General features: G+C 46.4%; 1 protein-coding gene across 2 annotated transcripts in view; it reads right to left on the bottom strand.

Annotated features, from left to right (window-relative positions):
• The window catches only part of LOC119969328 (lysosome membrane protein 2-like), an 86,426-nt gene that overhangs the window by 22,504 nt on the left and 37,760 nt on the right, over nucleotides 1–26,162 (bottom strand). For both annotated transcript variants that reach the window (XM_038802825.1, XM_038802824.1), the window contains exons 5-8: nucleotides 26,051–26,142; nucleotides 24,985–25,104; nucleotides 16,307–16,476; nucleotides 120–238 (exon numbers count right to left, since the gene is read on the bottom strand). In XM_038802825.1, the coding sequence (XP_038658753.1) occupies nucleotides 120–238; nucleotides 16,307–16,476; nucleotides 24,985–25,104; nucleotides 26,051–26,142 (501 nt within the window). The remainder of the gene's footprint in view (nucleotides 1–119; nucleotides 239–16,306; nucleotides 16,477–24,984; nucleotides 25,105–26,050; nucleotides 26,143–26,162) is intronic.

Raw genomic sequence — 26,162 nt, 5'->3', positions numbered from 1 at the left:
TTAGTTAGTCTGGTAGTTTTATCTTCATCAACTAAAATGGCCAGTCAACAACTTGAATGTCATATTTTTGGAAAGGTTTATGTAAAACACATATTGTACCAGTAGTTCATCACACTTACCGGTTCTATATCAAGGAATGTTTGATGAGCTTCCATATTAGGGTTCATTCCACCTATGTCACTCACTAACTTCGGATCCCCATTGTAAAAATGAGGAGACGATATGAGAACTGGCGCTCCTGAGATTTCAGAATAAAGAGAAAGAGGAGTTTATTTTTCAAAGAGAGATCAGTGCATTTATTATCTGTGAACACTCAATGGTGCATCATATTGTGGACAAGATGCATGGGCTTAGAATGAGGTACGATATTATTGTGAAATAAACTCTACACACACTGTGGCCTCGAGAGAGAATTACACACACGTGGCGTGGAATCTTCTGATCCTGCCTATGGCGGTTACTGAAATGTCGGAATTCTGTTTTTAAGGATTTTAAAGGCGGGTTAAAGGCAGGCCGAGCTTCCTAATGAAAAATGTTGGGAAGTACTTTAGTGTACATTAGTATGTCATGTAATGCTGATTAAAAAGCCACCTTGCTGGAGTTAAGCTCCCCCGTTAAATTAAAGTCCCATGTATTAGATCTGAACTTTGTTTAGTGTATATTATGTGTCGCCGCATGATATACACTACTCATCAGATTATGAAACAGAGTTTCATCTATGAAGTAAATTGTCTTTCTTCATTTAGTTTGTAGATGTCTCTTGTCAGAGGTCAGTTTCCAAGCAAATACAGAGTCTTTTTAAAGTTTGTTTTGTCCAAACAAATACAGAGTACTGAGTCGAATTCAATACAAATTACAGCTCCTGATATATCTTCTTGTTGAATACACGATACAGGAAAGTTGAAAATAAAACAAAATGGCTGTTCAGAGCTACAGAAAAGTAGCTTCAGAGATTTAAAGTAAGTGATTCCAGAATGAATTGTTCAAGGCCGGTACGTATTTTTAAAAGATTATTGCTGTCACTAGTGGTACCCTCCTTTCTAGCTGTGATTGGGTTTAAGATATGACACAGTTAATTCAATTCAATCAACATCTTGTCCGTCAAATTTTAACATGAGATGATGAAATGCGTCCTTCTTATGAATCTTATCTGTTGTCATGAAAACAGTTTCTGGGAGTGTTGCCCAGACACTTTTAATTAACCAAATGTGTCCTTGGTTAAAGCTAGCTTTCTTATCTGATGATTCCCATGGGAAACAGCATCTCTCACTGTCTTGTTCGAAATGTGGGTATTTTAACAATCTATTTCAAGAAGCCATTTGAAATCTTGGGCCATTTATTCCTTTAATTTGTTATATACTAAAAGGTAGATTCTATACTAAAAAGGTAGATTCTATCACCAGGCCATTGAGAAATTAGAACATTTTATGACTGTATATAAGTGGTGTGCTAGTGGTCAGGTTGCGTTCTTTCATTGTTTATTGGTGAGCTGTTGTTGCATTGTCCTCTTTCGGGGGCATCTCTAAATGCCAGCCTATGTTTGAGACTGGGCCTGCGGTAGAGCAAGTTGCATGGAGGAGACCTAGGAAGGGTTAATGAGTGAGGGTGGTGCTGGGGCCTCGGCAAACGTGGATGGGATAGTGCCGGTTGTCCGTGTGCCCTACAAATATGGCACATGGACCTTCAACCACTTGAGGCACCGACAGGGATAGTGACTTTCTGCCTGTACCCAATGCGAGAATCAGCGAGCTCACAGTACAAGATCACATGTGGTCAGCTGGACTGGCCCCCACAGCAGAAATCACTTTTACTTCCGCAGCCAACATGGAACTTAGACTTCAGAATGGAAGATTCCGCCCATGTTTTCTGAATCAGTTATATACCTATTGTGACAGGTCTGGCTGTAACACGGGTGTAAAGCTGCACTACCGGGAAAACATTATGTATCAACAGACTGGGGCAACAGACATACAAGACGGCAATATTGTCTGGATCACCTGCTTTAATGTTGATTCTCAGAGTGAGGGGACTAAGACCCCATTGTATCTTTTGTAAAATAGATAGACACCCTTATGGCTCTTTCTAAAATTTTAAAAGCTGGTCAAGCTTTTAAAATGGTGAAACATGGGCGTCACAATGGCACGGTGGTTAGACATAGACATAGAACAGTACAGCACAGAACAGGCCCTTCGGCCCTCGATGTTGTGCCGAGCAATGATCACCCTACTTAAACCCACGTAACCCGTATACCCGTAACCCAACAATCCCCCCCATTAACCTTACACTACGGGCAATTTAGCATGGCCAATCCACCTAACCTGCACATCTTTGGACTGTGGGAGGAAACCGGAGCACCCGGAGGAAACCCACGCATACACGGGGAGGACGTGCAGACTCCACACAGACAGTGACCCAGCCGGGAATCGAACCTGGGACCCTGGAGCTGTGAAGCACTGATGCTAACCACCATGCTACCGTGAGGCCCCTACGTTTAGGAGTTAGTTAACAGCAGGGAAGAAGCTGTTTTTGAGTCTGTTTGTGCGTGTTCACAAATCATCATGAATGACTATGATTTAGTGGCCATTACTGAAACATGGTTAAAGGATGGTCACGACTGGGAGTTAAATATCCGAGGGTATCAAACTATTCGGAAGGACAGAATGGATGGTAAGGGAGGTGGTGTTGCTCTGTTATTTAAGGATGACATCCGGGCAATAGTAAGGGATAACATCGGTGCTATGGAGGATAAGGTTGAATCCATTTGGGTGGAAATCAGGAATAGTATGGCGAAAAAGTCACTGATAGGAGTAGTCTATCGGCCACCAAATAGTAACGAGATGGTGGGGCAGACAATAAACAAAGAAATAACTGATGCATGTAGAAATGGTACAGCAGTTATCATGGGGGATTTTAATCTACATGTCGATTGGTTTAACCAGGTCGGTCAAGGCAACCTTGAGGAGGAGTTTATAGAATGTATCCGCGATAGTTTCCTAAAACAGTATGTAATGGAACCTACGAGGGAACAAGGGGTCCTAGATCTTGTCCTGTGTAATGATACAGGATTGATTCATGATCTCATAGTTAGGGATCCTCTCGGAAGGAGTGATCACAATATGGTGGAATTTAAAATACAGATGGAGGGTGAGAAAGTAAAATCAAATACTAGTGTTTTGTGTTTAAACAAAGGAGATTAAAATGGGATGAGAGAAGAACTAGCTAAGGTAGACTGGGAGCAAAGACTTTATGGTGGAACAGCTGAGGAACAGTGGAGAACCTTCCAAGCGATTTATCACAGTGCTCAGCAAAGGTTTATATCAACAAAAAGGAAGGACGGTAGGAAGAGGGAAAATCGACTGTGGATATCTAAGGAAATAAGGGAGAGTATCAAATTGAAGGAAAAAGCAGATAAAATGGCAAAGATTGGTGGGAGACTAGAGGACTGGGAAATCTTTAGGGGGCAACAGAAAGCTACTAAAAAAGCTATAAAGAAGAGTAAGATAGAGTATGAGAGTAAACTTGCTCAGAATATAAAAACAGACAGTAAAACTTTTTACAAATATATAAAACAAAAAAGAGTGGCTAAGGTAAATATTGGTCCTTTAGAGGATGTGAAGGGAGTTTTTATAATGGGAGATGAGGAAATGGCTGAGGAACTGAACAGGTTTTTTGGGTTGGTCTTCACAGTGGAAGACACAAATAACATGCCAGCGACTGATAGAAATGAGGCTATGAAAGGTGAGGACCTTGAGAGGATTGTTATCACTAAGGAGGTAGTGATGGGCAAGCTAATGGGACTAAAGGTAGACAAGTCTCCTGGCCCTGATGGAATGCATCCCAGAGTGCTAAAAGAGATGGCTAGGGAAATTGCAGATGCACTAATGATGATTTACCAAAAATCACTAGACTCTGGAGTGGTCCCGGTGGATTGGAAATGAGCAAACGTGACACCACTGTTTAAAAAAGGAGGCAGGCAGAGAGCATGAAATTATAGGCCAGTGAGCTTAACTTCGGTAGTAGGGAAGATGCTGGAATCTATCATCAAGGAAGAAATAGCGAGGCATCTGGATAGAAATTGTCCCATTGGGCAGACACAACATGGGCTCATAAAGGGCAGGTCGTGCCTAACTAATTTCGTGGAATTTTTTGAGGACATTACCAGTGCAGTAGATAATGGGGAGCCAATGGATGTGGTATATCTGGATTTCCAGAAAGCCTTTGACAAGGTGCCACACAAAAGGTTGCTGCATAAGATAAAGATGCATGGCATTTAGGGTAAAGTAGTAGCATGGATAGAGGATTGGTTAATTAATAGAAAGCAAAGAGTGGGGATTAATGGGTGTTTCTCTGGTTGGCAATCAGTAGCTAGTGGTGTCCCTCAGGGATCCGTGTTGGGCCCACAATTGTTCACAATTTACATAGATGATTTGGAGTTGGGGACCAAGGGCAATGTGTCCAAGTTTGCAGATGACACTAAGATGAGTGGTAAAGTGAAAAGTGCAGAGGATACTGGAAGTCTGCAGAGGGATTTGGATAGGTTAAGAGAATGAAAATGAAAAAAATGAAAATCGCTTATTGTCACGAGTAGACTTCAATGAAGTTACTGTAAAAAGCCCCTATTCGCCACATTCCGGCACCTGTCTGGGGAGGCTGATATGGGAATCGCATTGTGCTGCTGGCCTGCTTGGTCTGCTTTAAAAGCCAGCGATTTAGCCCAGTGAGCTAAATCAGTTCCTGGGCTAGGGTCTGGCAGATGGAATACAATGTTGACAACTGTGAGGTTATCCATTTTGGTAGGAATCACAGCAAACCAAATTATTATTTAAACGATAAAATATTAAAGCATGCCGCTGTGCAGAGATACCTGGGTGTGCTAGTGCATGAGTCACAGAAAGTTGGTTTACAGGTGCAACAGGTGATTAAGAAGGCAAATGGAATTTTGTCCTTCATTGCTAGAGGGATGCAGTTTAAGACTAGGGAGGTTATGTTGTAATTGTAAACGGTGTTAGTGAGGCCACACCTGGAGTATTGTGTTCAGTTTTGGTCTCCTTGCTTGAGAAAGGACATACTGGCACTGGAGGGTGTGCAGAGGAGATTCACTAGGTTAATCCCAGAGCTGAAGGGGTTGGATTATGAGGAGAGGGTGAGTAGACTGGGATTGTATTGGTTGGAATTGAGATGGACGAGGGGGGATCTTATAGAAACATTTAAAATTATGAAGGGAATAGATAGGATAGATGCTGGCAGGTTGTTTCCACTGGCGGTGAAAGCAGAACGAGGGGACATAGCCTCAAAATAAGGGGAAGTAGATTTAGGACTGAGTTTAGGAGGAACTTCTTCACCCAAAGGGTTGTGAATCTATGGAATTCCTTGCCCAGTGAAGCAGTTGAGGCTCCTTCATTAAATGTTTTTAAGGTAAATGACCTTAGAGGCAGCACGGTAGCATGGTGGTTAGCATAAATGCTTCACAGCTCCAGGGTCCCAGGTTCGATTCCCGGCTGGGTCACTGTCTGTGCGGAGTCTGCACGTCCTCCCCGTGTGTGCGTGGGTTTCCTCCGGGTGCTCCGGTTTCCTCCCACAGTCCAAAGATGTGCGGGTTAGGTGGATTGGCCATACTAAATTACCCGTAGTGTCCTAAAAAGTAAGGTTGGGGGGGGGTTGTTGGGTTACGGGTATAGGGTGGATACGTGGGTTTGAGTAGGGTGATCATTGCTCGGCACAACATCGAGGGCCAAAGGGCCTGTTCTGTGCTGTACTGTTCTATGTTCTATGTAAAGGTAGATAGTTTTTTTTGAAGAATAAAGGGATTAAGGGTTATGGTGTTCGGGCCGGAAAGTGGAGCTGAGTCCACAAAAGATCAGCCATTATCTCATTGAATGGCGGAGCAGGCTCGAGGGGCCAGATCGCCAACTCCTGCTCCTAGTTCTTATGTTCTTATGAGTGAGTAAGCCGGGTGGGAGGGGTCTTTGATTATGCTGCCCGCTTTCCCCAGGCAACGGGAGGTGTAGATGGAGTCAATGGATGGGCGGCAGGTTTGTGTGATGTGGGCTGTGTTCATGACTCTCTGATGTTTCTTGCGGTCTTGGGCCGAGCAGTTGCCCTACCAGGCTGAGATGCAGGCAGACAGGAAGCTTTATATGGTGCATCTGTAAAAGTTGGTAAGAGTAAATGTGAACATGCCGAATTTCCTTAGTTTCCTGAGGAAGTATAGTGCTTTCTTGATGGTAACGTCGCGTGAGTAGACCAGGACAGATATTTGGTGATGTGTACCCCTAGGAATTTGAAACTGCTAACCATCTCCACCTCGGCCCTGTTGATGCTGACAGGGGTGTGTACAGTACTTTACTTCCTGAAGTCAATGACCAGCTCTTTAGTTTTGCTGGCATTGAGGGATAGATTGTTGTTGCTGCACCGCTCCACTAGGTTCACAATCTCCCTCCTGTATTCTGACTCGTCGTTATTCAAGTTCCGCCCCACTATGGTCGTATCCTCAGCAAACTTGTAGATGGAGTTGGAACCAAATTTTGCCACGCAGTTGTGTGTGTACAGGGAGCATAGTAGAGGGCTAAGTACACAGCCTTGCAGGGCCCCGGTATTGAGGACTATTGTGGAGGAGGTGTTGTTGTTTATTCTTGCGGATTGTGGTCTGTCGGTCAGAAAGTCAAGAATCCAGTTGCGGAGTGAGCAGCCAAGTCCTCGGTTTTGGAGCTTTGATATGAGCTTGGCTGGGATTATGGTGTTGAAGGCGGAGCTTTAGTCAATAAAGAGGAGTCTGTTGTAGGAGTCCTTGATGTTGCGATGCTCCAGGGATGAGTGTGGAGCCAGGGAAATGGCGTCTGATGTGGACCGGTTGCGATGGTATGCGAATTGAAGTGGGTCAAGGTGTTCTGGGAGTATGGAGTCGATGCGCTTCATGACCAACTTCTCGAAGCACTTCATTACGACTGAATTCAGGGCCACAGGACGGTAGTCATTGAGGCACGTTGCCTAGTTCTTCTTTGGCACCGGTATGATGGTGGTCTTCTTGAAGCAGGTGGGGACCTTGGAGTGGAGTAGGGACAGGTTAAAGATGTCCGTGAATACCTCTGCCAGCTGGTCTGTGCAGGCTCAGAGTGCACGACCAGGGATCCCGTCCGGACCCGTCACCTTCCGAGGGTTCACTTTCAGGAAGACCGATCTGACTTCGGAAGCTGTGATGGTGGGTACGGATGTGTTATGGGCTGCTGGGGCACTCAACAGCGGGTCGTTGGTTTCCTGCTCGAACCGAGCATAGAATGCATTGAGTCCATTGGCAAGGTGTGCACTGCTGCTGGAGATACTGCTTGGCTTCGCTTTGTAGCCCATTACGTTGTTTAGGCCTTGCCACAACCACCGAGTCTATGAGGTAGTCTGTGACTGTAGCTTGGTCTGATATTGCGGTGGCCATACCTGGATTTCTTGTATAGGTCAGGGACACCTGACTTGAATGCCTCAGATCTGTCCTTCAGCAGAGAGTCAATCTCGCAATTGAGCCATGGTTTCCGGTTGGGGAACATACAAACTGCTTTCTTTGGCACGCAGTCATCCACACATTTGCTGATGAAGTCTGTGAAGGTGGTGGCATACTCATTTAAGTTGGTCGCTGAGTTCTTAAGTATGGACCAGTCCACTGTCGCTAAGCAGTCACGTAGGAGCTCTTCTGTTTCCTCGGACCATCACTGCACAACCTTCTTCGCTGGATTCTCCTGCTTGAGTTTCTGCTTGTATTCTGGGAAAAGGAGCACCGTCTTATGACCTGATTTTCCAAAGTGCGATCGGGGGATGGAATGGTAGGCGCCCTTGATTTTGGAGTAGCAGTGGTCAAGAGTGGGACAGGAAATGTGCAGGTGGAATTTTGGCAGTACACCCTTGAGGTTGGCCTTGTTGAAGTCCCCAGCCACGATGAACAAGGCCTCTGGGTGTTCTGTTTCATTGTTGTTTATAACTGTGTACAGTTCGTCCAGTCCCTTCTTCACTCCTGCATGGGGTGGGATGTAGATCTCTGTGATAATGGCTGAAGTGAACTCACGTGGAAGATAGTATGGGCGGCACTTCACAGTCAGCTATTCCAGGTCTGGGGAGCGGTAGGTCACCAGGGTCGCCACATTTAAGCACCAGGAGGGGTTGATGAGGAGGAAAATCTTTCCACCCTTCGCTTTGCCTGATGACGCAATGATGTCTGCCCGATGAATTGAGAAGCCTTCAGGTTGTATGGAGAAATAGCTTTTTACTAGGCTTTAATTGACAGGGAAATAGCTTCCAGCCAGATATCTGGATTCTTTATTTTAATTTCCCTTCATGCTTGAATGCATCTCAAATGCCCTGTGGTGAAGCTAACCACAACATTTATAAATATCTAGGAGATAAGTGCTTTCACTTCCTCTTTATCTCAGCAGAAAGCACTTAACTTCTTTGGATGTGGTAAGGACGTGCCTACCATAGGTAGATGTTTATAAACATTTTCCAGCTGTTGAAAGAAATTATATTTCACAATGATTGCCACAAATGGTCTAACTCCCTTTCATTTGAAGAGATGAGTTATGGCGTTATCCTTGTAGTTTTGGGGAACAGTGCCTGGGTTCCAGACTAGACGGAAGAGACCAGTGAGTTTCGTAACCATGTGAGTCCCTTGAATCTTCAATATTTTAGGTGCGATGCTATCAGCTCCCGGGGACTTGCCCATTGAAAGATTATTTCTGGCCTTTGTGACTGCCACTTGAAAAGGATGGAGAGCAAGATCTTCCAGAGTGTGGTGTTGTCGAAGAGACTCATTGCACATGGGGGATTGTTGGTTTTGAAAATTGTTGAAAGGCTCTGTCCAATCTCTTACCTATTTATTAGATGCTGATTGCCATCTGCTGAGAGGATGGGTGTCACACTATTGGTTTTTGGGACCAGTGTCCAACCACAGACCGACATGTGGAGCCTTCAGGTCATTCCTATCAGCAGCTGCATGAAGGTCGACAGTCTTCTTTTCACACCATCAGTTCATCTCCCTGCGTTTGGCTGCCGTATGCGTTCTGTACGATGATGTCTGCAGTTTTTTGCTGCTTATTTCTTGTCAGATATGCAAGATCTGTGAGCATTATGCAGTCCGTCTAGAGGTGCGCCAGGTGTGATCAATGTAGAAATTTCATATATATCGCATTATATGTATTTAGTGCAGTAAGTGTTAAAAGTCTGTGTTGAAGTGCGTGTGACTGCTGCAGTCATGTTTTCAATGAGTCCTAGTTTGAAAGGTTGGGAGGCAGGGTTTCAATTCAGGCGTCATAAAAAGCTTGGGCTAATGCTGATTTGTTTGGATTAAGGGGGGCTGTCTCTGTGAAGTTAATTAGATTTCAGCTTGGTAAGGTGATGCAATTACTGGTTGGAGCTAACGTGCCAGGTGCTTTGCAGAAAAGCAGTTCAGTTGGGCGTTAGTTGGAGATGTGAGCAGAAGTCAAGTATCTCAGTTCAGTTAAAAGATATGTCTGCAGATAGATTAGTATTTTCTTTCAAAGCAGTTCAGAAGAGTGTGAGCAGAAACAAGCTGAAACAGCTTCTGAAGGAATACAATCAAGGTTACGCATGGTTCTGACAGGTTTCAGGTCTTTTCTTTAAAACGGTCTCAGAGAATATCTCTGTATAGCAGATATTCCTGAGTGCTAACTGCATTTAACAATGGATTGAGAACTGACATGCTTTTTTATTTGTTGTTTGTGTGGGAATAGAGATAGCAGTTAAAGGTTACTCTGCCACTGTATTGATTAGCATTGTTTAAGGGGCAATTGTAAGTTATTTTCTGGTGTAATGTCAAAGATTATTTAATACAGTGTTAGTAATAAAGTTTGTTTTAATATATCATACCCCTATTTCTTTGTGTAATCACTCCTGGGGCAAAGTAGCCTTTCCTCACAGTCTTACAAAATTAGAATAAAATATTGGGGTTTCAGTCCAGTATCCTAACCACTGTTGGGGTCTGGTCTGGATCATGATAAAACTTGGGGCTTTGTCGATGTTGAGGAACCAGTCTTGGTGCTTCTGTTTAATGAATCCTATAATCCCAGATGCTGTGCAGTAAGCAACATCTGACAAATCAGACTACAGAAGCAAGATAGATCACTTTGTTGCATGGTGTAATGAAAACAACCTCTCTCTAAATGTTGGAAAGACCAAGGAACTGATCATCGACTTCAGGAAGCGTAGCACGACCCCCCCCCCCCTCCCCCCCATCCCCATTTACATCAATGGCTCTGAAGATGAGATGGTCAATAGCTTTAATTTCTTGGGGGGGGGGGGGGGGGGGGTCACCATCAGCAACAGCCTGTCCTGGTCCACTAACGTTGATGCAACAGTCAAGAAAGTCCAACAACGTCTCTACTTCTCACAGAAGCTAAAGAAATTCGGCATGTTTGCATCGACTCTCACAAACTTCGACAGATGTGCCATAGAGAGCATCCTATCCAGCTGCATCACAGTTTGGTATGGCAACTGCTCGGCCCAAGATCGCAAGAAACTGCAGAGTGTGGTGAACTCAGCCCAACGCATCACACAAGCTTGCCATCCTCCCATTGATTGTCTCTTCACCTCCCGCTGCTTCAAGAAGGCCGATAGTATTGTGAGAGACCTCCTCACACCCAGGCTTTGCCCTCTTCCAAACCCTTCCATCAGGCAGAAGGTACTGAAGTCCCTCAAATCCAGACATAGGAAGAGCTTCTTCCCCACAGCTACTAGACTCAACGACTCCCTCTCGGACTGATCTGTTCCCTGTAAGGACACTATTCACGACGCCCTATGTTGCTCTTTGTTTTGTTTTGTTTGGCCCATTATTCCGCACTGTAACCAATCACTATTTGTTGATGAGCCATTTGTCAATGTACTCTATCAATTATTCTTTTGTCTACTGTGTACGTACTGTGTATGTTCCATTAGCCGCAGAAAAATACTTTTCACTGTACTACGCTACATGTGACAATAAATATCAATCAATCAATCCTTTAACTTTTCCCAAGAATCTTAGATGGCACTACTGTCCACCTGGATATCAGCAATTCCTGTGGCTAGTTTCTGTTCCAGTTCTTGGGCTGGATCGTCCGGCCTGGCAGCTGTGTGTTTCTCAGCAATGGGAGGCAGTGCACCGTTTGCTGCCAATGGGATTCTCTGTTGCTTCTGCTGTCAATGGGAATTTCCACTGAAACCACCCCACACTCTCGGGAACCTGGGGAGGAGGCGGGGGGGGTTCTAACGGTGGGCACCCACTGCCACTGCCAGTCATTGGCTGGAGAATTCCGCCCCGTCTCTTGACCCTGCCTTTAAGGACTTTTAAATCAAGCCTCGTTTGTGGTTGACTCTGTGCCGAGCATCTGGCTCGGGATTCTCCGACCCCCGGAGAATCACCGGGGGCGCGGGAATCGCGCCACGCTGCCCCAGCTAGCCGATTCTCCGGCGCATATTTTCAGGCGCCCGTGGGATCGCCACCGTGCCAGTCGGGGGCTGTTGAAAGTGCCCCCCCCCCCCCCCCCCCCCCGGTAATTCTCTGGGCCTCAATGGGCCCAGCGCCCGCCAGGTTCGACTGAGTGGGTTACGTATGGTCCCACCCGGCGGGACCTCAGCGTTCTGTCTGCGGGGGCCATCCTGGTGGTGGGGCGGGGGGATTCGACCCTGGGGTGGGCCTCCACGGTGGCCTGGCCCACGATCTGGCCGACTGATCGGTGGGCGGGCTAGGTCTGTAGGGCTCCGCCATATTGCCCGGGGGCCGGCGCGAGCTATGAAGGCGGTTCTGTGCGCTGACCTTGTTTTGTAATCTACAAGTGTTCTGACATTCCATGAACAGAGCTTCACATGATGTTCTTTCGACCAGGGTAAGTGGATGATTAGGCAGGAGCAGTAATCTGGCAGGTGCAGGGAGAGCTGGTTATGTTTAGAGTTCTTCCCTTCCCCTTCTCTGAATCGGGGTGAGCAGAGCTGTGGCTGAATCTGTTCTGCACCCCAGGGGGATATAAACTCCATATCTGCCGTAAACTGTGGAGCGAGACCATCACCCTGAGGCCACCTGTATGCAGGTTTCTGATTGAAAATTGCCATCCCCTGCCGATCCCCATTGCCAAAAGCCTTGGCAAGTCTCATATGTTGGGTGATGATAACTTGCAGAGCAAGATATTTCTTGAGTATAATTAAGAGATTGGTGTTTGTCAGAGCCTTGCCTGAGGTAGCTGATTCTACACTGGTACAATGCGTGCACAAGCATCGCAGCTGATAGGATGTAGTGGGGTTTGATTTTGGAGTGTGTCCTTCTCCTGGGTGAGCTGCTGAAGAGCTTCAATTACCCTTAACATCGCCGTGTATCTAGCAGAACCGGTGGAGGGAATGCCGGAGGTGATGGAGATTCTTGCTGAGTTTGGGAGTTTCTCGGGCTACAAGTTGAACCTGGGCAAGAGTGAGCTGTTTGTTGTACACCCGGGAGATCAGGAGGAGGGGATTGGTAGGCTCCCGCTAAAAAGGGCAGTGAGGAGTTTTAGGTACCTGGGGGTTCAGGTGGCTAGGAGTTGGGGGACTTTGCATAAGCTTAATTTTACTAGGATGGTGGAGCAGATGGAGGCGGAGTTTAAAAGGCGGGACATGCTGCCGCTGTCGTTGGCGGGTAGAGTACAGTCCGTTAAAATGACGGTGCTCCCGAGGTTTTTGTTTTTGTTTCAGTGCCTCCCCATTTTCATTCCGAGGGCCTTTTTTAGGAGGGTGAACAGCAGCATCACGGGATTTGTTTGGGCGCACGGGAGTCCGAGGGTGAGGAGGGTCTTTTTGGAGCGGGGCAGGGATAGAGGGGGGCTGGCGCTGCCCAACCTCTCTGGGTACTATTGGGCGGCTAACGTCTCGATGGTATGTAAGTGGGTAATGGATGGGGAGGGGGCAGCATGGAAATGGATGGAGATGGCGTCCTGTGGAGGCACGAGCCTGAAGGCACTGGTAATGGCGCCGCTGCCGCTCCCTCCAACGAGGTACACTACGAGCCCGGTGGTGGCGGCTACCCTCAAGATTTGGGGGCAGTGGAGGCGACACAGGGGGGAAGTGGGGGGCTCGGTGGAGGCCCCGCTGCGGGGGAACCACCGGTTTGTCCCAGGGAACATTGATGGCGGGTTCCTGGGGTGGCACAGGGCGGGCATAAGGAAGTTGAGAGACCTGTTCATTGACGTGAGGTTTGCGAGCCTGGGTGAGCTGGGGGAGAAATTTGAGCTCCCCCCGGGGAATATGTTCAGGTACGTTTGCTAGGCGGCAGGTGGAGGGGTTCCCTTTGCTGCCCCCGCGGGGGGTAAGAGATAGGGTGCTTTTGGGGTTGAGGGTCGGGGATGGGAAGGTGTCTGGCATCTACCAGGAAGTGGCGGAGGCGTCGGTAGAGGAGCTGAAGGCTAAGTGGCAAGTGGAGCTGGGGGAGCAGATTGAGGAAGGAACATGGGCGGACGCCCTGGAGAGGGTGAACTCCTCCTCTTCATGTGCGAGGCTTGGTCTCATCCAGTTCAAGGTACTGCACAGGGCTCATATGTCCGGGATGAGGATGAGCAGGTTTTTTGGGGGTGAGGACAGGTGAATCAGGTGTTCGGGGAGCCCAGCGAACCATGCCCATATGTTTTGGGCATGCCTGGCACTGGAGGAATTCTGGAAGGGGGTAGCAAGGACGGTGTCGAGGGTGGTTGGATCCAGGGTCAAACCAGGCTGGGGACTCGCGATATTTGGGATTGGGGTGGAGCACTTGGTGGTGCAGGAGGCGAAAGAGGCCGGTGTTTTCGCCTTTGCGTCCCTAGTAGCCCGGCAGAGGATCTTGTTGCAATGGAAAGATGCGAGACCCCCAAGCGTGGAGACCTGGATCAATGACATGGTGGGATTCATTAAGCTAGAGAAGGTCAAATTCGCCCTGAGGGGGTCGGTACAGAGGTTCTTTAGGCGGTGGCAGCCTTTCCTCGACTTTCTGGCTCAACGATAAAGAACTAGGTCAGCAGCAACCCGGGGGGAGGGGGTGAAAGGGGGGGGGGGTTCAGGGGGGTATTGTTTATGTTAATTTAATTATTGTTAATTTATTTTGTTGTTTATTGGGTTTGGGGGTGGGGGGGGGTCCGTTATATGCGTTGTTACGGGTGCCGGAGGGGGGGGGGGGGGGGTATTTATTGTTGTTTTTATTATTATTGTTCTGTTGCTATACATTTTTCAAAAAATTTCAATAAAAATTATTTTTTTAAAAAAACATCGCCGTGCATCGTTTATGATCTTCTGTACTTATAACCGATGTAGACCTTGCCAGTTAACTTATATCTGGAGGTTATGGGAGAAGGCAGGAAAATGGCGATGGGAAACATATCAGCAATGATTGAATGGTGGAGCAGACTCGATGGGCCAAACGGCCTAATTCTACTCCTATGTCTTATGGATGTCAGAGTTACCTTCTCTGAGGTAAACTATCAGTTAATGCTGACAAACCTTACCAAGCTGGAGTTGTTTGGTATCGAGATGCCAAATACCCACCTTCACACCTGTGCCCACGGTCATAAACAAGGATTGGCACATGAAGCTAGGCAGTATGGGTTTGATATGGGAGGTCATTTAGAACATAGAACATAGAACAGTACAGCACAGAACAGGCCCTTCGGCCCTCGATGTTGTGCCGAGCAATGATCACCCTACTCAAACCCACGTATCCACCCTATACCCGTAACCCAACAACCCCCCCTTAACCTTACTTAACCCCCTTAACTAGGACACTACGGGCAATTTAGCATGGCCAATCCACCTAACCCCCACATCTTTGGACTGTGGGAGGAAACCGGAGCACCCGGAGGAAACCCACGCACACACGGGGAGGACGTGAAGACTCCACACAGACAGTGACCACCCACTACCTTTCGCCCTTACACAGGCAATGCCAATTCACCAAGTATCCACCATTGCAGACCTCAGGAGTCATGATGAGATGAAATAAAGTTCTAAATATCTATTACAGACTCAACTACGTAAAAATAAAAACTTAAACCCATTCAATACATTTAACTTGTCTCAGGTATGTAATCTATTTTAAATAAACAAACATTTGTATTCATAAGTCCACATCAAAGACAACTAATCTTCAATAACCTACCTGTGAACTTACATCCCTCAATGCTATGATAATTTCACTTATGGTTATGCCAACAAACAGGTATTGAAATTGGAAAAAATATTTCCAACTCGCAGACACGGGCTTTTTATCAAATTTTAAAAGGCAAGTTATTTAAATAACTTGGCAGCTTGACATGCCTCACCCAACTCACAGGACTGAAGATTAGAGCTACTGCAGGTATCTCTACATCCTCAGTAATGTAGCTGAGCTCACTGCTCATCCCTCCCATTGCTTCTCTTCCTCCCCCCCCCCCCCCCCCACCATTGGCCACTCCCACCCTCTGAAACAAACTCTCACCTACTGTCCTTTCATGACACACTCTGATGAAGGGCCTATTCAATTGGATATCTTGCACTATAGCTCCCCAGTGCCCCTCCCCTCACAGTACACCCTACATGCACACCTCAAAAACTCCCTCTTCCCTTTTAACAATCTTATACCCTACGCCTTTCCATTGTAGAAAACACATGTGCCCATTGGCACACAGACACAGCAAGATTTTCATAAACTGCATTTTATAATGATCTGATAGTCCATTTTAGTAATGTTGGTCGAAGGATACATGTCGACAGGGTATTGGGGATTACACCCTGCTCATCTTCAAAGTAAGTCTGTGGATCTTTACATCTACCTATGACAGCAGACATGGTTTATGTCTCATCTGAAAGACAGCACCTCTGTCAGTGCAGCACTGTCACAGGCAGGGGCTGGTTTAGCACAGTGGGCTAAACAGCTGGCTTGTAAGGCAGAACAATGCGGGTTCAATTCCCATACCGGTCTCCCGAACAGGCGCCGGAATGTGGCATCTAGGGGCTTTTCACAGTAACTTCATTGAAGCATACTTGTGACAATAAGCGATTATTATATTGTACTCTCTCAACTGCATTAAGAGCGTCAAGCCTGGACTTTTGTGCTCAAGACTCTAGAGTGGGAATCAAGCCCACAATATTTTAGTCCAGGGGCATGCTGTCCATTAAAGCCACAGCTGACACAGCTTTACCTCTCTACCAGATGGGCTGGATGACCTGGATTACCTGTGTAATCTTCTGCCAATGCTAAGAGAACAATATGATTGTGGGAATGCCTAAACGATTCAATCATTAGGAGTTGTAAAATGCAGATTGTACTGCCTGTACCCTGCCGAAGAGGATAATTGTAATGTCTCACCTTGTCTGCAGACGCTGATGTTTAGAACCCCTGACAAAGGGCAGATTCCGTCCGGACAACATCCTGCATTACTCGGATGGTCATTTGCAAAAGTTTCTTTTGGAAGAACAAATCGATAAGCGTTGATTCCTTGCACTTCCAATTCCTTTTCAAACGTCAGATAGAATGACCTGTATGAAGCAGGGAGAGTTCAGTGTCATTTTTGTGCTTAGAGTTGTTAAGTTACTCGCCACCCTTCTCCACCCTTCCCCCACCTCTCCCTCTCTTCTCCACCCTTAACACCCTGCCCGTCCTTCCTCCACCTCCTGTCCCCTTCCTCCTCCTTGCCCTCTCCATTCTCTCTGCTCTCCTGTCCACCTCTCTCTCTGCCAAACCCCCTCCACTTCATCTTCACCGCTCCTCCTCTATACCTTCCACCCCAGCACTCCTCCCCTTCCCCAGCCTCAGGCTTTCAATGCTCTGACCAGAACAGGCTTAGCTGAAAAATAGTGCTGTTCAAATCATAATTGGCTCGAATGTTCTGCCTTTCAAACAGAATTCATTCTGGAAGATGAAAGACTTTTCCCTTCACAGGGCAGATAGCTGGGCAATCATTTCCCATTTTCTGCCAGTGTCATTCTTTAATCAGGAACAATCTACTTTTCATGTTATTACTCAAATCTCAGCTCACCCCCTGCCTTCCAGGTTACAACATTTTGGAACATTAATATAGGTGTTAGATGAAGAAGAATCAGGGAAAGCTCGAGGTTGCTCCTGGAGCCTAATCATCAGTAACTTCATCAGTAACCTTCCTTCCATCATCAGGTCAGAAGTGGGGTGTTTGCGGATGACTGCGCAATGTTCAGCACCATTTGTGACTCCTCAGATAATCATAGAATAGAATCATAGAATAGAATCATAGAATCATGGAATTTACAGTGCAGAAGGAGGCCATTTGGCCCATCGAGTCTGCACTGGACCTTAGGAAAGAGCACCCCATTTAAGCCCAAACCTCCACCCTATCCCCGTAACCCAGCAACCCCACCTAACCTTTGTGGACACTAAGGGCAATTTATCATCGTCAATCCACTTAACCTGCACATGTTTGGACTATGGGAGCAAACCAGAGCACCCGGAGGAAACCCATGCACACACAGGGCAAACATGCAAACTCCGCACAGACAGTGGCCCAAGCCGGGAATCAAACCTGTGTCCCTGGAGCTACCATGCTGCAGTCCATGTCAAAATTCAGCAAGACCTGGACAATATCCAGGCTTGGGAAGACAAGTGGCAAGTAATATTCGTACCATCTCCAAGAGAGGATCTAAAATTTAATGTCATTACTATCGGTGAATCCTCGCTATCAACATAAGAACATAAGAACTAGGAGCAGAGTAGGCCGTCTGGCCCTTTAAGCCTGCTTTGCCATTCAATGAGATCAGGACTGATGTTTTGTGGTCTCAGCTCCACTTTCCCACCCGAACACCATAACCTTTTATTCCTTTATTCTTCAAAAAACGTTCTATCTTTATCTTGAAAGATTTAATGAAGGAGCCTGAGGGTTACCATTGATCAGAAACTGAACTGGGCTAGCCATATAAATACTGTGGCTACAAGAAAAGGTCAGAGATTGAAAATTCTCTGGCGGAGTAACTCACCATCTTTAAGGCACAAGTCAAGAGTGTGATAGAATACTCTCTTTTGCCTGGATGAGTGCAGCTCCAACAGCACTCAAGAAGCTCGACACCATCTAGGACAATTTCACCCTCTGCCCAATGGCAGCAATGTGAACAAGATGTATTGCGGAAACTCAACAAGATTCCTTTCACTGCACCTTCAAAACCCATGGCCTCTACCATCTCGGAGGACAAAGCCAGCAGATACTTGGGAACAGTACAACCATCTTTCCCTCCAAGTCACTCACGATCCTGACTTGGAAACATATCTCCATTCCATCACTATCGCTGGGTCAAAATCCTGGAACTCCCTCCCTGACAGCACCATTAGTGGACCTACACCACATGAACCGATGATGTCCAATTAAGGAGCCTCACCATCACCTTCTCAACGAGCAATGAAAGTACCTGAACAGGCTTAAGTTTGCTTCTTTTGGGCCTCCTGTACATGCATATCTGGTTCTCCTCAATGAAACCAAGCCTCACAGTAAGCATCTTATAAATTGTCAGATATCTGCTGCCGAGAAAAAAACCCTCAGAGGGACATGCTCCGTAATAGATCATCAGATGTGGCCTATAGCATCATTATGTGATGAATTTCCCAGAGCAGAAAGGGCGGTGACACATAGAGTGCCAAGGAAGAGGATGATGTGATGACATACCAGGGTCTAGCTTTGAGCCCGAGTAAAATTGGATATCCTAAATTAAAGAATTGAACACTTTAAATTAAATACAGTCCAACCTCAGGCAAGCTGTTGAAATTCATACAGACCGAAGTTCAATACACAAGTCCCAGGACAGGCTACCAGAACAAGTCTGGACATGCCCTGACAATCACCCATCAAAAGATCGTTGCACGCTATTCATATGCACAAGCTCGTTGTCAGTTGCACAGATCTGGTCAGACCTTTTGTTGCCTAGAGTTCCCGCTGATACCTTATTTGGTAGGGGGTATGTGCCAGCTACACTATCGAAGCTGGACACCGGGGGCAGGCCCAGGTGTCCTGTCAACAGGTCATCAATTGGACCATTGGGTGTTGTGGCCCCCTCCCAAGGCGCCATTGGCAGGAAGTCAGGGGTAGTGGCAAAAGGGAGTGAAAGGAGGGGATAAAAATAAGGAACCTGAGGAACATCAACTGTGAAGACTCAACATGGGACGTGACCGTGACCATCCAAAGATTGACCAGAGAAGGAAGGAAGGAAGAGGCTGCCAGTGGGACTAAACTTTGGAAAGATGGACCAGAGAGAGTCAAGGATCAGATCGACAGTTCAACCGAGCCACCTTTACGGCTGAATCTTGCGTATTTTATTGTATCATATGTGGGTTATTTAAGGGTAATTAATATTGGTATTTAATAAAGTTTGTTGAATTTATACCCGCGTTTTGTCCTTTGTTCATCTCACAACTAAGGGCACCTGGGTAAAACTTTGAGTAATAGGATGGTTGAAGATCTGAATTGGACAGATACAACACCTTGGCAGCCAACGTGGGGTTCGATAAGAAGTAACTTTGTTGCTCTGAAGTCAGACTCATCCACCCCATATTCTCCAACACCCTGTCTGAGCCTGAATTCAGAGGTTGAATACCCCATGTGAAGGACAGCCTCAAGTGAGTGAAGGACCAAAACAGATTCAAACATAATTTGGGCCATAAACCAGTGGTTAGATTCTCCTTTGATGGGATTTTCCACGTTTCCGGCAGCGCACTCACGCCCACAGATTTCCTGACCACGTGGAGGTGCCCCCAATGGGAAACCCCAATGGCTGGCTGCTGGGACAGAGAATTTCACTGCCAGTGGGGGAACACCACACCAGAAAACGGGTGCAGGAGGATGGAGAATCCCTTCCAGTGTATGTAACATGAGGTTAACAAACTGTAGTTAGAAATAGGATAGTCAAGGGAGTTGGGTGAAATCTGTGGGAGGAACTTTAGTGAAAGCTGGACCCCTACCCCGATTCATTCCAATACCCCCGTGGCAGACCCGGGCAGGAGAAAGAGAAACATACTCATGACCAGTCGTGGGGAATGGGAGGAAGTCTTCTGTACACATTTGAATAGCAAATGGCCCAAGTGGGTGCAGTGGGGCCTTATCCCAAAACCAGGCCTGGGATCCGAGGGAGAGAATTGTTGGAGTCATGGCCATTCAGAGGTGCGAAAACAGGCTCCCAAACTTAATCAGGCCATTGCGATCGCCAGTTGTCCAGAAAAGCTCCGTGGGAGAGAGACGGAGATAATCAGGGTTAAACGAGACAGGTAACACAATTAAAATAATACCTGATGGGCGCTACAGTGCGCATCCAACAATTGGAAGCAGAGGTAGGCACACAAGAGGAAAGAAACCAGGTCAACCTGATCCATATGAGCTAATTCCAGGCTCAATGTGATAAGGCATACAAGAAAGTGCAGCAGACTGTTGGTGAGATACAAGCCAAGCTGCAACAATTGGAGGAAGTAAAACGTAAATGCAGTGAGTGCAGGCTGCAGTAAAGGTTCTACACCACACAGGTAAAGAAAATACAGCCCACACCAAATCCCTGCATGTGATTAAAGAATTAAAGTCGCAATTAACTATAAAGAGGGGTGAAAGGTGCGCCTTCACCACGGAGTCAGGGGACAGTGACCCAGGTGTAGAATGGGAGGTATTAGAGGAGGATGCCTGTGTGATGCGACCATAAATTCACTCGAGACATGAGTAGAAGTAAACCGTGGCTTTCATCAACTTAGTGCCTGCCTGCGACTGATCCAATACTGAGAACCGCCTACAGGTCGACTGCTCTTTATACCTCCCTTCAAGGGGAGGAGCCATGGGCGGAGCCCATACATGCCCCAACATGTTCCCCTATGGATAATGCCATACAATGGCCCAAAGGAGAAGCCCACAAGGGCAACAGCATAGCACAGATACAAATACAAGGACAACAGCGCAGATACAAATACAATGGTGGATTATTGGCATAAAACATTAACCATACTGTGCTCATGCGATGGCCTGCCCCACTACTGACTGGGGACCCCACCTCCATTCCAGATAATGGAACCTACAGCACCTGATTCAGTTCCCAACCCAATAACCTCAGTACCCGATTTGGTTCCCATCCTGGGAGATCCAGTCACCAATCCAGTTCCCGTCCCGATGAAACTGGTCATACCTGACGACAGGATGGATAGAACCCCAACGTGACATACATAACTCCGAACACCATGACCCAACTCATGGGCATTGCTGAAGCTGTTGAGTGTTTGAACTTTCCAGGGACCCAAATACTCTCTTTGACAATATTGTATTTTGAATGGCCTAGACAAGGCAGAAGAGGTCAAACGTATTTTGTTATGTCTAAGCCCCGCAATCCATTCTGCCTTGCCCGCCCCAAAACCCGACCCAAAATGAAGGCACTCCTCTGACCGCTGTAAGGTACAATAGAGATGAACGGCAAATGGCCTAAACAACTGCCAACAAAGGAGGGGGAAACATCTGATGGCATATGCCGGTTGGCTATTGTCATCTGTACACACTCCTCCCCATGAGAACCTGATTTGTACACACTACTCACCCCAAGGAGACCTGACTTGTACACACTCCTCACCACATGGAGACCCGATTTGTACACATTCATCTCCCCATGGAGACTCGATTTGTACACACCCCTCCCCATGGAGACTCAATTTGTACACACTCCTCACCGCATGGAGACCCGATTTGTACATTCCTCTCCCCATGGAGACTCGATTTGTACACACTCCTCCCCATGAGAACCCGATTTATACACACTCCTCACCCCGTGAAGACTCGATTTATACACACTCCTCATCCTGTAGAAACCTGACTTGTGCATACTCCTCACCCCGTGGAGACTCGATTTGAACACTTCTCTTCCCATAGAAACTCAACATGTACATAGAACATACAGTGCAGAAGGAGGCCATTTGGCCCATCGAGTCTGTACCGACCCACTTAAGCCCTCACTTCCACCCTATCCCCGTAACCCAATAACCCGCCCTAACCTTTTGGTCATTAAGGGTAATTTATCATGGCCAATCCACCTAACCTGCACGTCTTTGGACTGTGGGAGGAAACCGGAGCACCCGAAGGAAACCCACGCAGACACGGGGAGAATGTGCAGACTCCGCACAGACAGTGACCGAGTGGGGAATCGAACCTGGGACCCTGGCGCTGTGAAGCCACAGTGCTATCCATTTCTGCTACCGTGCTGCCCTTACATGTTGTACTACATTGTGTAATATCTTATTACTCATTTGCTTTCTGCCAAGATGGTCATACACTCAATGTTCATTAACACTCCAAGTCTTCAAATAAAGCAAATACTGTTTATTGAGTAACGATAACAAATTAACTGTGAGTTTGTTCTCTCTTCAACAACTAAGCTATAGATTAAATTAACAAGATTAAATATGTATTAACTATGATTAACATCACCTGCACTCTAAGCTGTCTCTCTCTACCTCTGGTCACTAGTCACTTCAAACACAAAGAGGCGGAAACTCTCCTTGAGTTTATCTTTTATACCCATCTCTAGTGCTGCCATCTAGTGTTTACCGTTAGTATATACTGTTACTTCTGTTTATTAACCCTTTACATGCACACAGATATGCAGGTCACTACAGTACATACGCCTCACTCTGCAGAAACCTGATTTGTACACAGTTGTCACCCTATAGAAACCAAGTTTGTACACACTCCTCACCCTGCAGAACCTCAATTTGTACACTCCTCACCCAATGGAGACCCGACATATACACACCCCTAACCCTACAGAAACCTGATCTGTACACACTCCTCACCCTGTAGAAACCTGACTGTACAGACACTTACCTATAGAAACTCAATTGTACACATCCCTCACCCTATAGAAACCTGATATGTACACACTTTTCATCCTGTGGAAAACTGATTATACACACACTTTACCCTATGGAAACGTTATTGTACATATCACTCACCCTATAAAAACCTAATTTGTGCATGGTCTTCATCCTTTAAAAACATGACTTGTGCATACGCTTCACCCTATAGAAATGCAATTTGTACACATTCCTCACTCTATAGAAACCTGACTTGTATTCACTCCTCACCCTAGAGAAACCTGACTTATACACACTTCCCATCCTATAGAAACCCAACACAAACACCCTCCTAACCCTATGGAGGACTTACATGTACACACTCTTCACCCGAGAGAAACCTGACTCCTACACACTACACACTGGGGCAGCAGGGTAGCATGGTGGTTAGCATAAATGCTTCACAGCTCCAGGGTCCCAGGTTCAATTCCCGGCTGGGTCACTGTCTGTGTGGAGTCTGCACGTTCTCCCCCTGTGTGCGTGGGTTTCCTCCGGGTGCTCCGGTTTCCTCCCACAGTCCAAAGATGTGCGGGTTAGGTGGATTGGCCATGCTAAATTGCCCGTAGTGTCCTAATAAAAGTAAGGTTGGGGGGGGGGGGGGGTTGTTGGGTTACGGGTATAGGGTGGATACGTGGGTTTGAGTAGGGTGATCATGGCTCGGCACAACATTGAGGGCCGAAGGGCCTGTTCTGTGCTGTACTGTTCTATGTTCTATGTTCTATGCTTATGCTATAGAAACCTGACTCGTACACACTGCTCACCCTATGGACACCCAAGTCGTACACACTCCTTATCCTGTAGAAACCCAACTCATACACACTCCACATCCTATGGAAACCTGACACGTCCACACTGTTCATCCTATGAAAACCCCACTCATACACACTGCTCATCCTATAGAAACCCCACTCATACATACTGCTCATTCTATGGACACTTGGTGCTCATCCTATAGAAACCCAACTCGTACACACTGGTCACCCGATGGAAACTCACTCACATACTGCTCCTATAAAAACACACTGCTCATCCTATGGAAACCTGACTCATACACGCTGCGCATCCGAAAGAAACCACACTCATACACACTGCTCATCCGATGGAAACTTGACTCATACACACTGCTCGACATGTGGTAACCTGACCCATATACCCCGCTCATCCAAAAGAAATACGACTCGTACACACCGCTCATCCTATAGAATTTCGACTCATACTCACATCTCCTTCTACAAAAACCTGACCCGTATACACCACTCATCTTATAGAAACCTGACTCATACACATCCTATAGAAACTTGCCACATACACATCACACATCCTATAGAAACCTGACTTGTACACACCGCATATCCTATAGAAACCTGGCTCGTACACATTGCACATCCTACAGAAACCTGCCACATACACATCACACATCCTATAGAAACCTGTCACATACACACCACACATCCTATATAAGCCTGCCACATACTCATCACACATCCTATAGAAACCTGACTCGTACACACCACACATCCTATAGAAACCTGCCACATACACATTACACATCCTATAGAAACCTGACTCATACACATCACACATCCTATAGAAACCTGCCACATACATATCACACATCCTATAGAAAACTGCCACATACACATCACACATCGTATAGAAACCTGACTCGTACACATCACACATCCTATAGAAACCTGTCACACACACACTGCACATCCTATAGAAACCTGACTTGTACACACTGCGCATCCTATAGAAACCCGACTCATACACATCGTACATTCTATAGAAACCTACCACATACACATCGCACATCCTACAGAAACCTGCCACATACACACCACGCGTCCTATAGAAACCTGCCACATACACATCACACATCCTATAGAAACCCGACTCATACACATCGCACATCCTATCGAAACATGACTCATACACATCGCACATCCTATAGAAATCTGACCCGTACATACTGCACATCCTATAGAAACCTGAATCGTACACATCACACATCCTATAGAAACCTGACTCATACACACCGCACATCCTATAGAAATCGGACTAGTACACATCGCACATCCTATAGAAACCTGCCACATGCACACCGCTCATCCTATAGAAACCTGACTTGTACATATTCCTCACCTTCTCTGTGCAATTACCTGCAAATATCTGGTGCAAAGACGTAAAGCTTTTCATTCTTTTTGATTAATGGGTGGAAGCTCGCTCCATCGGTTCCATTTATCATGTTGCAAAAATTAGATGCCCACCAGTTTAGAGATCTGTTCAAAAGAAAATATTCAATATGCGTCATTCATTCAGTGATTTGTCTTGACTAATTCTCTCTGGGCAAAGGCCTGGGACATTGTTACAACACATTGGGAGAGTGTTGTACTGCATCAAGTGTTAACATGAAGCACTCCCAGACAGTATTTAGGGTCCATCCAGGTCTAAAGTTCCTCCAAACAAATCCACCAATACGCTTTAACCTCAAAAACAGAAGGCCACGTACTTGCCATGTCCAAGAAATGGGGGGCACCTCACAACATTCTCAGAGGATGCCGCTGCTGGTAAAGACCTTTGAGGCATCTGAGATCATGAAAAGATGCTTTGCATCCTCGGTGCACACACAACACCCAACGAAATGGCTTCCAAACTCACTTTTGGGGAGGATATTAGGGCACAATCTACCACCTGCATTGCACCCGAAAGATGTCACGGCCGGTAGATGCCGGCGTATCCCTCTTCCAGGATCTATCTAGTTCTCCATGCGAGATCTAATGGGATATTGTGAAACATTGCGAAATGAATCCCCATTGTAGACGGGTTTACTATTTTGTAAGACTGAGACAGCTTGTCTCTAATAAGCTTTCCCATGACCTACCTGAGGCATTGGGATCTAACCCCTTGGTCTCGGAGACCTCGGGTGAGTGCCGTTCAGTGCTGGTCTCCACAAACGGGGACCAGACAGAACGTCAATCATGGATGTCCCCCAGGGGATGCCTGCACTTTGAGAAATACTGAGATCATGAAAGGTATTCTATAAATACAAGTTTGCCAGGTAATGATGTTTGCATTTTGTTAACAGCAGTATAATACCTTGAGGCAAATGGCTACAAGAATCTATTGTACGTCAAATATTGCATAGACTATCCACCGACAGTTCATTCATATTGAATCAAGATTAGATTTTAGCTTTGACAATTGTAATAATGAATAGTTACTCACTTCTGTCCATTCCACGTTATTATTTCGGTGAATTTCATGTAGTCATTTTGTCCTGTGTTGAATAAATATTCTCCATTTTCTGTTCCATTCATCTGAAATCATATTAAATGCT

Source organism: Scyliorhinus canicula, chromosome 7 (assembly GCF_902713615.1).
Source record: "Scyliorhinus canicula chromosome 7, sScyCan1.1, whole genome shotgun sequence".
NCBI classification, from domain to species: Eukaryota; Metazoa; Chordata; class Chondrichthyes; order Carcharhiniformes; family Scyliorhinidae; genus Scyliorhinus; species Scyliorhinus canicula.
The sequence above is the reverse complement of the archived record's forward strand: the minus strand, read 5'-3'. Positions and strand labels throughout refer to the sequence as shown.